Source organism: Ambystoma mexicanum, chromosome 3p (genome assembly GCF_040938575.1).
Source record: "Ambystoma mexicanum isolate Mex_15411 chromosome 3p, UKY_AmexF1_1, whole genome shotgun sequence".
In the NCBI taxonomy this organism is placed as follows: Eukaryota; Metazoa; Chordata; class Amphibia; order Caudata; family Ambystomatidae; genus Ambystoma; species Ambystoma mexicanum.
Window position 1 is genome coordinate 335,246,269 of NC_090925.1, and position 13,626 is coordinate 335,259,894.

Sequence of the window (13,626 nt, forward strand, 5' to 3'; positions counted from 1 at the left end):
CAAATTTAAACACACGCTAACCTCAAATGAAAGCGTTTTCGTTTTTAATGGCAGGGTGGTGTTCCAAACAGTGTTTAGGAGATGTGGTTACTTTGCAGGTGTGCAATTAATCTGCGCGGGAGACACCCCGAGGACTAGAAGCTGTGTATGCTGTACCGGTCCACTTTCCTGAGACATATCGCACTCTCCCAGCTGTGTAAACAGCCAGTGTTGCCCGTCTTCGCGTCTGTCACCTGTCGCGTGAATGGATGGAGGGCTCTGCCACCGCCTTTCCCGAAGAGAGTAGTGTGGATTAGACAGCACTAGAGGGACATGTGATATGTTTCATGTGACTGAGCCCTGACCCATCCAGGCTTTCAGGCAAACCAAACGTGTTACATCGAGCCGAGGGGTGGCTCTGGATTCATGTGCATACATTTTTAGGCAATTGAAATCGTGGTGTGGGCGGCGGCCTGCAAGCTGCCGCCGGCATATATTTGCAATGTAGTAAAAATGAATTCGGGTGCCGACGGCAGGCCTCAGGCTGAGGCCTGCCGTCGGCACCCGAATTCATTTTACTACATTGCAAATATATGCCGGCGGCAGCTTGCAGGCCGCCGCCGGCACATATTTGCACGTCGTCAGTAAAATGAATTTGGTGCTGGGCTGCGCGGCCTGAGGCCCTCAGGCCGCGCAGCACCAAATTCATTTTACTGACGACGTGCAAATATGTGCCGGCGGCGGCCTGCAAGCTGCCGCCGGCATATATTTGCAATGTAGTAAAAATGAATTCGGGTGCCGACGGCAGGCCAGGCTCAGGCCCAAATTCATTTTACTGACGATGTGCAAATATGTGCCGGCGGCGGCCTGCAAGCTGCCGCCGGCATATATTTGCAATGTAGTAAAATGAATTCGGGTGCCGACGGCAGGCCTCTGCCGTCGGCACCCGAATTCATTTTACTACATTGCAAATATATGCCGGCGGCAGCTTGCGGGCCGCCGCCGGCACAATTACACGTCGTCAGTAAAATGAATTTGGTGAGCTGCGGCCCCTGAGGCCTGCCTGCCGTCGGCGGCGACCTCGGCTCACGCTCGGCTCGACTCGAGTCTCGACTCAGTCACTCACCTCGTCAGTCAGTCACTGGCCTGGCATCCTCCTTCAGCGGGGGTGGATCAACGTGGGTGGAGGATGCAGCTGGACTGTTTGGACACAACACAGCCTCAGCTGGCAGCAGCAAGACGAGAAAGCACCACACGCGTCGTGAAATAATAAAAATGGAGGCCAACACAAGCGTCGCAGCACGCTGTGGCCACGCCCCCTCCTCCTCTGATTGGTCAATGGCCAGAGGTCGCAAGAGATTGACAGGGGTCGCTGGCCAATCGCCAGCGGTCGCTCTTGCGACCTCTGGCGACCCCCAAATGACGTCCCTGGATAGGAAGCTGTGGGATGTCAAAAAAGCAAGTGCACATTAAGGTGTCGTAATCACAGTGATCACGTGACACCCGAAACCTCAGCTCTTACTGTGAAGCACCCCTGAGCTCTATAGGTTGAAAGAAGGGACAGCATTGTGGCGTTGGCCCTTTAAGGGCGTGCACGCGAAGGGGTGACGTTCACTCCGTCGCGTGCGCAGTTAAATAAACGGGGCGTGTCGGGTGGCGACACAACCACCGGGGAGCCCACACGAGAAAGATCTCTGTCTCTGTATCACGGGGGGTGGGGGGCTCACGGACGGCGGAGTCCGGACACCGCCAAGAGTGGCGACGAGTGCCGTGATCACTCCCTGGAACAGGCGGAGATATTCGCTCGTAGCGTAGATGATCCTACGTGAGCGCTTCAGCGAATTCTGACCGCGGAGAGGGGAGAGACGCACGCGGCCGGCGGCCATTTTGATGAATAGGCCTCGGATACTCACGGCTTCATAACGAAGCGCCGGTGAGCCATCCGGACATAATTTTTGGACAATCCAGCGGACAGCCACTGGAAACCGCACGTGTCAATTTTAAAATGAATCATTGACATTTTCACTGTTTTTCACCGAGTGGATGGGTGAGACTCCATTGGAAGCCTGCTGAATGCACTCGGGGTCTTTCCCCCCTGCTCAATTTTTGGATGCTTCATTGTCCTGCCTGCTGGCTGGAGCGGTACATCCACGAGGGGCACATCTGGAGAGAGGCAGAATTTAGACCGTATCAGGAGGCTGCTTGCTGGTGGTGAGTTGCGGCCCCATTAATCCTATCATCTGGGGTGCCTGTGCGCTATCCACCATGAGTCAAGCTGCTGCTCAGCCTCCGCCCGCCCTCCCGCTGAAACCACCTGGGTCCCTACAGCCAATGCCTGAGTTTGATATCTCGGGCGCTCCATCAAGCCTGGGACAGAGGTGGAAGATGTGGATGGATAGACTCGAGATGTACTTCAGGGCCACGATGGAGACGAGCGACGACAGTATGCTGGCCACTCTCCTGTACTCTGCTGGCCCGGCAGTGCATGAGATTTTTCTGTCCCTGCAGCCAGCGGATGGGTCGTTTGCGGCGGCAAAGGATGCACTCCATAATCATTTTCTGCCAATGGCCAGTGCAGATTATGAACGTTTTCTCATGGGGACGGCTCGACAGAAGAATGACGAGACTCTAGATGTGTTCTACGGGCGGCTGCGGAGACTGGCGGCGCCATATGCGTGGAACGACCCTGAAGTCATGATTCGCAATCAACTCATTCAGGGGTGCGCCTCTGGGAAACTGCGGCGCCAGATATTGCGCGAGCCGGGTATCACCCTTCCCCGCATCTTAGAACTGGGAAGATGTCACGAAGTGTCTGAACTGCGGGCGACCAGAATGGAAGCTAGTGCCCGCCCAGGCAAGGTGGAGGAAGTCTGCGCAGTCGGAAGAGGCCGTGGAGTAAGGCGCCCCATGAACACCCAGGGCCCGCGCCCGTCTGGGACAACCTCCTTGTGCCCAAAGTGCGGGTACGACCTCCCCCACCCGGCTGAATGCCCTGCGACTGGGGTGAAGTGTGGTAGGTGCAGAGGCGCGGACCATTTCGCCAGGATGTGCCGATCTGCAGCTCCTAAGGTAGTGCCTAGGGGGCGCGGACCATTTCGCCAGGATGTGCCGATCTGCAGCTCCTAAGGTAGTGCCTAGGGGGCCTGTTCGAGCCGGTTTCTTCCGCCCCCAGAGGGCGTCCAACGTTGCTCAAGTGGACCAGGGTGACGAAGGGGCCCCTCAGGAGGGGGAGGAGGAGGAAGAGGATGATGAAAACATTTTCTTTGTGTCCAGTGTGAGCATGCTGAAATCCCGCTCCAAGAGGCAGCCCAGATGCAATGTGCTGGTCAATGGGGACTCTATACCAATGCTAGTGGACACCGGTGCATCCGTGAATGTGATGGCCAGACAGCACTATGACACCATGCAGACCCCGCCCACGCTGACCGCGCCAAGGGCACGCATCTTCGCTTTTGGGGGCGACCAGCCCATTCCCTTGGACGGCGTGTTCGTGGCTGAAGTTCAATATGGCGACTCACATATACGGGCCAGGTTCTATGTCACGCCGGTGAGCGACAACACACTGCTGTGCTGTGCTGCGGCCGAAGCTCTGGGAATTGTAACATTCGCCTATTCGGTGTACCTAGACGACATTCAGGTGCTCCTGGCCAAACACAGCTCCCTTTTCGAAGGCATTGGACAGTTGGTGGGTGAGCCGGTCCGGCTCCACATCGATGAGTCGATCCAACCAGTGGCGCTGAAGCACCGGCGAGTTCCTTTTCATCTCAGGGATCTGGTGGATCGAGAGCTGGACAATCTCGTAGGGCTGGACATTATTGAAAAGGTTGAAGGCCCCACTCCATGGGTGTCTCCCATTGTCATCGCACGCAAGCCCAAACAGCCCGACGCGGTGAGGATCTGCGTGGACATGCGACTCCCCAACAAGGCCATAAAGAGGGAACGGCACTTGACCCCTACCATCGATGACATTCTAGCGGAACTGCAAGGGGCGAGATTCTTTTCCAAACTGGATCTGAGAGCAGGCTATCACCAGGTGGTCCTGCACCCGAGTCCCGCTACATCACAACGTTTACCACTCATCGAGGTCTTTACCGATATAAGAGGTTGAGTTTTGGGGTGTCTTCCGCGGCGGAGGTGTTCCAAAACATCATAAAAGGAGCACTGGCTGATCTGGATGGAGTCCTTAACATCAGCGACGACATCCTGGTGTATGCCAGGTCAGAGACGGAGCATCTGGCACGCCTGGCCAAGACCTTTGAGCGCCTTCGCTCGCTGGGACTCACCCTGCACAAGGACAAGTGCGAGTTCCTGAAAACAACGATCGAGTTTTTTGGATTCGTATTTAAGGCGGATGGAGTGTCGCCGGACCCCCGCAAAGTGAGGGACATAAAGGAGGCGCGTCCGCCAGAAAATGTTGCGGAGGTGAGGAGCTTTTTGGGCATGGTCACTTACTGTGGCCGGTTCATCAGGAATCTGGCGTCCCGTTCAGAGCCGCTGAGATCTCTGACGAAGAAGGATACCGCCTGGCAGTGGGGCCCCCTTGAGCAGGCGGCATTCGATGATATCAGGAGTGCCTTGGCGGCGGACGACACCATGGCGTTCTTCGATCCGAGCCTGCAGACAGAGATCGTAGTGGATGCCAGCCCCTATGGCCTGGGGGCAGTGCTTACCCAAGTGGGGAGTGACCAGGAGATTCGACCCATAGCATACGCCAGCAAGGCGCTCTCCAACACCGAGCAAAGATACTCCCAGATTGAGAGGGAAGCCCTGGCGGTGCTGTGGGGTTGCAGACATTTTCGCCTCTACATCCTGGGGCGCCCCGTGACTGTGGTCACGGACCACAAACCGCTGTTGCCGATCATTGCGGGCTCATCATCCCGTCCACCAGTGAGAATAGAGCGCTGGATGCTCGCCCTGCTCGAGTATGGAGTGTCGTTGACATATCGTCCAGGGGCTAACAACGCAGCGGACTACCTCTCTCGACACCCAAGAGGGGACTCGCAGGAGTCAACGTTGGCTGAAGAGGCCGACGAACATGTCCGCCTGGTCGTGGAAACGGCCACCCCAAACTCCATGCAGGTGGAGGAGCTGGAGCTCGCGTCGAAGAGCGACGAGTGTTTTGCCATCCTGAGGGAAGCAATGCAGCGGGGTGCGTGGAAGACGGTGCTGGAAGCGTTGGAACGCAGGACATGTGAAGCCAGAGTGGCTCTCGAGCAGTTATGGCGAGTGAGAGAAGAACTGGCATTCTCGGAGTCGGGGCTGCTACTAAGGGGTGAGAGGATCGTGGTGCCCCAGGCCAAAGTTGCACAGGTCATCGCCCTGGCGCACCAGGGCCACCAAGGGGCGCCCAAGACAAAAGCTCGCCTCCGCCAGAAGGTGTGGTTCCCGGAGCTCGAGCGGAAGGTGGAAGCACTTGTGGCATCTTGCGTATGGTGCCAGGCTGCGGCACCGGCCCAGCGGGAACCGTCCATTGAAACAATGCCAAGAGGGACTAGGCCATGGGAAGTAGTGCACGCAGACTCTGGGTCCACGTCGAGAGGCACTCACTTCCTAGTTGTGGTGGACGAGTGGTCTCGATACCCGGAGGTCGAGTTCATAGAGTCCGTCGCATTTGAGAACGTGGTGGTGGCGCTGGAGAAGATTTTCGCCACCCATGGCCTGCCCTCCGTGCTGTGCTCCGACAACGGGGCACCATTCCAAGGCGAGCGTTTTGCTGAGCTCATGAAGGAGTATGGCATTCAGCACCGGCGGGTAACCCCTCTTTGGCCCCGGGCCAACGGTGAAGCAGAGCGCATGATGCGCACCCTTAACAAAGTCTTCAGGATTGCCCACAGAAAAGGCGAGTGCTTGCAGAGGGCACTGTATGTCTTCCTGCGGGGATATCGGACCACACCCCACTCCTCAACGGGTGTAGCACCGGCGGAGGCTCTCTTCCAAAGATGCCCGAGAGACGTTATACCGGAGGTGGGGGACAGGGACCCCGCCGTCATTGACAATGAACAGGTCGAGGAGGACAGACGAACAAGGACGCAGATGGAAAACATCCGGAGAGGCCTGAGACCCCCACACATCGCGTTGGGGGATGAGGTGCTGGTGAGGAATCGCCACCCACAAGGCAAGCTATCCCTCACGTATGAACCCGCCCCCCTGGATGTCGTGGCGGTGAAGGGCTCTATGGTGACAGCCTCTGATGGGACGTCGTCCGTGACTAGGAATGCCTCCTTCAGGAGAATCGGCGACCCGAGAGTGGACAGCCCGGACAACCGAGAGGGTGAGGATGCCTTGGATGAAGGTGGGGGTGAAAGCCCCGCCGTGGACTCTCCTGCTCGGGGCAGACCAGGTCAAGAGACGTTGGCAGGAGGTACCCCCTGAGAACAGGGCGTGGGAAACCTGCCCGTCTCACAGACTATGTAACGGACTGAGCAGGGGAGGCTGACCTGGGGACAATGGTCAGGCCGTGACAGGCACCCTCGGGGGATCAAGGGTGGCTGTTAATAAATGGGGGTTTTGTTGTGTGCATAGTTGCGTGCTTTATAAATGTGTGATAGTTGGTCCCTCCTGTTTCCAATTTGTTGTTATGGAAAAGGAGGAGTGTGGCGTTGGTCCTTTAAGGGCGCGCACGCGACGGGGTGACGTTCACTCCGTCGCGTGCGCAGTTAAATAAACGGGGCGTGTCCGGTGGCGACACAACCACCGGGTAGCCCACACGAGAAAGATCTCTGTCTCCGTGTCTCTGTATCACGGGGGTGGGGGGCTCACGGACGGCGGAGTCCGGACACCGCCAACAAGCATGATGGATGTCCAGGTGTGCCTCGCATTCCCATTCAAAAACAAGGAAGGGAGACCTCCATGGGTGTGGCATGGGCCTTGACTGGGCAGCATGGCAGATGAAAGGCGGGTACAAAAGCAATGGGCACCTGGCGGCTGAGTGTCCTCACTCCTCTACTCGCGTTCTCACTGCAATAGGTATTCTTCACGGTGAGCTAAAGCTGAAAGGGAGTGCACTCGTAGCCTCGTCCCCAGGGCTGGTCTGAGAAGTTGCCTTTTGTTTTATTTTATTTTTTTTACGCGCATAATACCGTACCTGAGTTTGGTTTCTAAGCGCAGTTCCGGTATTCGAGCCTCAGTTGCTCAGTGCATTGCTCCTGTGCTATCCTCCTCCATCTTGGCCAGCTTTCTAAAGAGAACCTCCATGATGTTACTGGAAGACTGGCCGCTTCAGCAGCCAAAGAAGATGCAGCCGTGACCCTCCAAAGAAATTAAAATGCCCTCAGGGCTGGTAGCTTGGCACAGTGCTCGGATCGCACAATGATGTAACATTGCGCAAACGACTGTGTGTGTATGAAACACTTGTGTATAGGTGCATTATAAATGCCATATATCATATTGCACCTCCTTCCCTTTATATACAAAACACAACACACCTTGAGCAGAATTCTATGGCATCGCACTTAGCCTCACTAACCTGAAATCTGCAATTTAACCGGGACGGCGTCACGCTCACCAGCCAGTTCCTCCATGTAGCCGCTCCACACATTGGTCTATTGGTTCTTCTCACTTAAGAAAATCTCAAGAACAAAAGATGGACTGTTTCTTCTTTTTTATTGATGCAGTAAAAAGAAGCAGAAATAGAAAGGCGGCCACTCCCCAGGATATGTCCCTGAAATAAATATAGCAATTCGACAGATTGATCTTCGAGGCAAGCAAAATCTTCAAAACGCCTCCTACACAGGTGCCGCCACCAATAATACCTCTCCCGACAGCCGTGCCTCCGTAAGCGGTAAGGTTGTAAAATCTCAGGACATCCAATATGTAGCCCTCCCAGTCACGGGGCTCCTGCAACGCTCCTGTGTGCCAGGACACTGAAATGCTGGAAGACTTCTCCCGACGCCCTCCTAGAAGTCGGGATCACCGCTGCAGAGGCAGACCAAGACACCATCCCAGCATCCTTTCTCCGGTTACCAGCCTCTTCCTCTCCCCCAGCATCCATAATAAAGCACCCTAAAAACACGACTAGACTGAAAAACACCAGCGAACTGGGGCTCCGCAGCCAACCTCCTCAATGCCACCCAGTAATTCTGCACATGGTACAGAACCTGTCCTCGGCTGTGAGCTGGGTGGCGGTCACGGTTTATAGAAGTAGACACAACTCAAGTTTATTATGTTCTATCAAGACCCCTGTGAGGACCCAGTGTTGGGATCTGCCAAAAGTGCCAAGAAGCAATTGAGTTATGCAGTGAGTCGTCACCACTGAAAATAAACATGAAGTGGCCCCCCTTGAGCTTTGAGGCAAAGTAGAGTCTCCTTGCCTTGAGCAGATAGCTCAAGCACAACATGCTCGCCCTGGGAATACGACGATTAATTCATTAATTAATCATTCTATAACACGCTTAATACCGGAGGCCAGTCTCTAAGCGTGGGACCCGGATTTGAACCGGTTTCTCTGCATTGTCTTGTTTCCAAGACAAACTCCTTGCCCCTGAGCTAATCTCCACAATGCCGCGGGTTCAATCCTCTGGTTGAGTGAGCTCAGCCCTGCAAATCAATACATTGAGTACCACATAATGGGTAATAATGATAGTAATAAGTAACATCAGTTACGAAGTGCTGTTTATTTATTTATAATGCGCGCCAGACCCAAGAGTATCGGGGCGCAGAGGAGAAAATAATGCTTTCAGCTTGGTTACAAAGTGGCATAAGAGGCAAGTCGGGACATACAGGCATAGTATACAGAAGATACAGACTACAGAACCAGCTGTGAAACTGGATCGACTGTGTGCTATATAAAACACCGGAACTATAATCCTGAATTGCCATGTACTGTCTCCCTGATCTCTCGGTGACCTTGGGCAATCCAGTCGCAAGGATATTTAAAAGGCCTAGGATCTATGTGATCACTGCGCATCCCAAAATGTTTGTTTTTTTGTTTTTTTCCGCCCCCCCCCCCCCCTCTCCCCATTTCACTGCATATATATATGCGGGGGAGACACCCAGCAGCCCTTCCCCATACAGTCTGTATTTTTAACTTTCCTATATATATATATATATATATATATATATATATATATATATCAGCATGTTGGCATTCGCAGTCAGTGTGCAGTATTTCATAGAAATACGGACTGTGCCGATTTTTCCATTTACCATGGGATTCACCCGGACAGGTGGTCTTCCCTGCAGGTCCTAATACTTATGTGATAAAAGCGAGGCTGTAATTCTCCTCCCCACCCTAACAGTACACTACAGCAAGGACCTTGTGGTCGCATATCTTGTCTTGAGCGGATAGCTCAGGGGCAACGTGCTCGCCTTGGAAGCAAGACGACACGGAGCCACACGGGTACGATTCCCCGGGTCCGCGCTTAGAAACCTCTGGGTATTTCAATGTGTATGCTATCCTTCATGCTTTCAGGAACCCCTCAAAGCTTTATTAATGTTAGGGGATGCATGCAAGCCATCTGGACCGTATGCGTCACCCTAGCCATCAGCAATTGGTAGAAAAATAACCTCCTGCTTTTTTGCCCTCGCAAGTCCTCAGTGCATTGTTTGGGACTGGCCCCTCCGACGTAAATTCCAGAAATACTGGCATTGATCCCATTGGCCTCCCTGCCCCTCTCAACTTGAGCCGGCCCACCTGAAGTTTCAGAAGCAGCCCAAGACCCTCCTTTTCTCTTCACCTTTCACTCTCTCCCCTGCTGACCAACCCTTTTTGCTTCACTAAGTGGTTGCCTGGCTACCCTCAGAGTCTAGCTGGTACCAGGCTAACCCACGACCGGTAGTCCCTGCACTGCCTCCGGGCCCACCGTTCGCTTAGGGGCTGCATCTGGAACCCTACAATTCCCTGCCTCCTTGCACTTACCCAGAGTCGCGCTGCCCTGGCTGCACTTACCCAGAGTCGCGCTGCCCTGGCTGCACTTACTCGGAGCAATGCTGGCCTGATTGCACTTCCATCTCCACTCCCCCTGGCACTTCCCTGCACCCCCCAACCCTCTGCACTTTTGTATTTTGCGCTGGCACGATATGAATGACACAAGGCCTAGTAAGATCCTTTGTTTTGTCCTCCCTCTGTCTTCCCTCCCTTGTCACGCCTAAAAACACTTGTGTACAGGTGCGTTATAAATGACTTATCATATCTTAATCCATCCACCTTACCGTGACCACATTTTGCTAGGCCCCAAAAGCCTACTTCTGAATCAGCCAGACACCCTTAAGGCAATGCATACAGTGTGTCCTGCGACTAGAAGCAGCTAAGGAGCTACAGGGTGCTTTATAAGTACCCAACTCAAGCAATCCGCTTGCTGTACAGTGTGGTGGCTGCCCGAGGATATGTTGGTGGTATTCAGCATCAGCTGTGTGTGAGGGTTTCATGTGTTTGGCTGGCTCTGTATGGGATTGTTCTGCAGGAAGGGCCTGACCACTGGATGTCTGATCCCAGTACAGCCTCTTGAGTCCCCTTCTTTTCTGTTTGCAGGACAGTCAGGTGGGAGACATCCTGGCCTCCGCTGGTGATGTAATCACCGTTACCATCATCCCTTCTGTCATCTATGAGCACATGGTGAAAAAGTGAGTATTCAACTGTCCGGGGGTGATGGGGAAGGAGGGGAGGCTGGGGAAGATGGAGAGAGAGTATGTTCGCGTGAGCCGGGAGAGGTAAATGCAGGATGTGTGAGGCAGGATGCAGGAATGGGCCAAGAAGGGACATGCAGAGGGGGTCCTGAGTGGGAGATGAGGTGCAAGCAGGGCTTGGGGACGTGAGAAAAGGGTGGGGCTAGATCTTTATACAGGCTGTGCTAGTGCTGTGGAAGGATGGAGATCTTGGGGGAGGGGGGGGGGGCGGGCGGAGGGAGATCCAGCTGAAGAGAGAAGGATATTGTGGGTGGAGCTGGGAAAGGAAGTGGCGAGAGATGTGAAAACACGTTGCTAGAGAATTGCATAGGTGGATCTAGGAGGCTCCTGGTGCCCTGGGGAGGGAGTTGGGGGGGGGGGGGGAGGGGGGGTCGGTTCAGAGGATGCAGGAGCGCAAGCTTGAGAAGGGGCGTAGTGAGGGATGTGTGGGTGGCGAGGAGGGAAATTCAAAATGGAGTTGCTGTTCTGCAGAGGATGGTGTCCTTGGGGGTGGGGGCCCTGACTGGCAATTTAATGCTCATGAATGGTTTTAGGCTGTGATCACTAACACTCCTCTGTACTATTTGAAGTTGGCAATTCTAGTCTCAAGTTAGCCCTCTGCTTGGTTTTTCACCTCATCACTCGGTTCTGCTTCAATGTCCTATACGCTGTGCAGCCTTTATGTTTCTCAAACGCCGCCAGGGGGGCTCTGGTTGAGGGAACCCATGGAAGAGCTAAGTGTGCCTGGGCAGTCTGATCCAGTTCCCTAGTGCCGCATGTGGCGGGGGAGCCTGACTGTCCACCATGTAAATGTCTCCTTTTTAATTCTTTCCAGGATGTCGTCGGGCCTACTGAAATCTTCCATGGACCACTCTATCCCAGAGGTTTAACTCCTTCGGTGATGTTTCTGTTGCACGACAAACCGTATCGCACTGAACTGACTGTAGATCTTGTATTACTTGTGGGAGGGAAAGGGGGTGCAGTGCCCCCCTTCTGATGCAGAGTATATAGCTAAATGCCACCGACCAGCACGTCTAGGGCCAGATCACTTTGCCGAGCCGCTTTCCCAAAGGCTCCTGCGCCATGCCGCTCCTCCATGCACAGACCACCGTTTGATGCTGGTGGGTGTCCATGTGTATGCATCTGGTCCCAATGCCCTCCCTCTTCCGAGCAGTGCATGCCCACCTGCAAGACCACATCCCGGGGTTAACCAGCACCACTTCAACGAAAGAGATGACACCAGAGAACCGGCCACCTGTGCAGTACCCTTCAACATTGAGCTCCACCGGCATGGCTATGCCATGCCAATCTATGCAAGTGTTTCCAGTCGTCCCCCATGCCTCCCCTGCGATAATAAAGAGAATTTTGGCATAGACCCACCCTGCTTGGTACAGAGAACTGTCAGGAAATGAGCAAACACCTGCTTGAAAACAAAGCCAGCCCAGCTAAGAGTAAGAATTAAACCCAACACATGGAGAGTGCATGCAGTGTGTTTGCGACTAATGACAGCTGAAACCGGTCAAGTTTGTGTGTGCGGACGTGTAGCCGTTCTGTGTGCGAGCGATGCACCATGGGAAGTATCTGTGCCGCAACCAGCCTTTGGATCCTCTGTAGTTGAGGGTGTTGAGCTGCAATTTGAGGGGTACAGCTTGTTTTGCATAGCGGGGTTATGAGCGTGAGCAAGGCAGCGTTTATACAGGCTAGAAATCTGGGTTTCATCTGCCTGTTTCCCTTGATGTGGTAGAACATTGTGATTAAGCATTACCAAATAAAATGCATCGCAGCAGGGGGAGTTTCTCCTGGGGAGGTTTTCCTTTTGGGGGTGTGGTTCCCACCTTGCCTTCCTCAAAGATCATGTTAAAGACTTTGTGACTCCCAGGCGGGAGTCACCTCTCACATTACAACCCTATCCCCAAGTCACATTCCATCTCAGGATGGAGGCTTCCCCCTTCCCGGGGGTATATCGGCTCTCCTGGAAAGACAGTTCTGGACTAATATCCATTCTGTGACTCCTATCCCCACAGCTTCAGCCTTCATCCCCTTTTCTTAGAAGACACCATTGACACCTGTTTCGGCTCTGCGGTTGAATGCTTGCTGCCTTCATCATGCTACACAGAAAGTTGCCTCTGTGTTTGAGGTTCCCTTTTCCGTTATTGTTTACTCTTTTATTGTTTGTATTAGCTTGCATTCCTCTTTACACTGCACTTTACCTTTGCAGTCACATGATGTAGCCTTGTGATGTTCGCAAGCACTTGCCCCAATGACTCCTGTACACGGGTTTGTATTTTTACTGCATTCCTTGTGCATTAAAGCTGCCATCCTGTGGGGCCAACGGTGTGCGAGACAATAAAGTGATCTACCTGAGCTACCATCTTGTGTTCGTTTGTCCTTCCACACTGCGTATGGCACAGACTGCATGCCCTTAAAGAGTACCTTCGACACCAGGCACACTACCGCCATCATTGCCCTGCATCCCCATGGAATGTCCCTGGCACTTTCACTGCCCCCTATTTTGTGTAGACCACTTCTTCTTTTTTAATTTTATTTACATTTTTTCATTTTACATAAATATCTACAGGACAAAAATGAACAGTTGTGACCAGGCAGAGCATTGTCCGACTTATCCTCACCCAAACGCAAATTGGTCTAGCTAGACATTTAAATCAAGGGAAACCAGGTTTCTTCAAATGGTTCCAATTTCGTACGTCTTTCCCCATCAATGAGACTCTGCTCAACTCTGCTACCCATTCAGCCTCTGAAGGGGCTTTCATTGTTTTCCACCCTCTTCTTCATGCAGCCTGATTAGACAATGGGACGCCAGTGTTCTGAAACCCCGCTGATGTACCAGGAACATGTCCTTTCTCCAGAGAGTGATAATTGCGTCTATATAGAGGATACTCCCCTGAGAGACCATAACAAGCAATTCCCAGAATCTCTGAGCGCCCCCGTGGACCAAAACATCTTAGCAGCCTCTTGCCAAGGATGTTGGTTGTCCTTGCAGATGCTAATGGCTTTCAAGCTGGCTCATGATGGCACGCTCTTTTC

General features: G+C 53.6%; 1 protein-coding gene across 1 annotated transcript in view; it reads left to right on the plus strand.

The window, feature by feature from the left end:
- The window catches only part of SDCBP2 (syndecan binding protein 2), an 87,742-nt gene extending 74,797 nt beyond the window's left edge, over positions 1 to 12,945 (plus strand). The window contains exons 8-9 of the mRNA XM_069650921.1: positions 10,448 to 10,539; positions 11,417 to 12,945. Of these exons, the coding sequence (XP_069507022.1) occupies positions 10,448 to 10,539; positions 11,417 to 11,471 (147 nt within the window). The 3' untranslated portion in view covers positions 11,472 to 12,945. The remainder of the gene's footprint in view (positions 1 to 10,447; positions 10,540 to 11,416) is intronic.
- Positions 12,946 to 13,626: the final 681 nt, after the last annotated feature.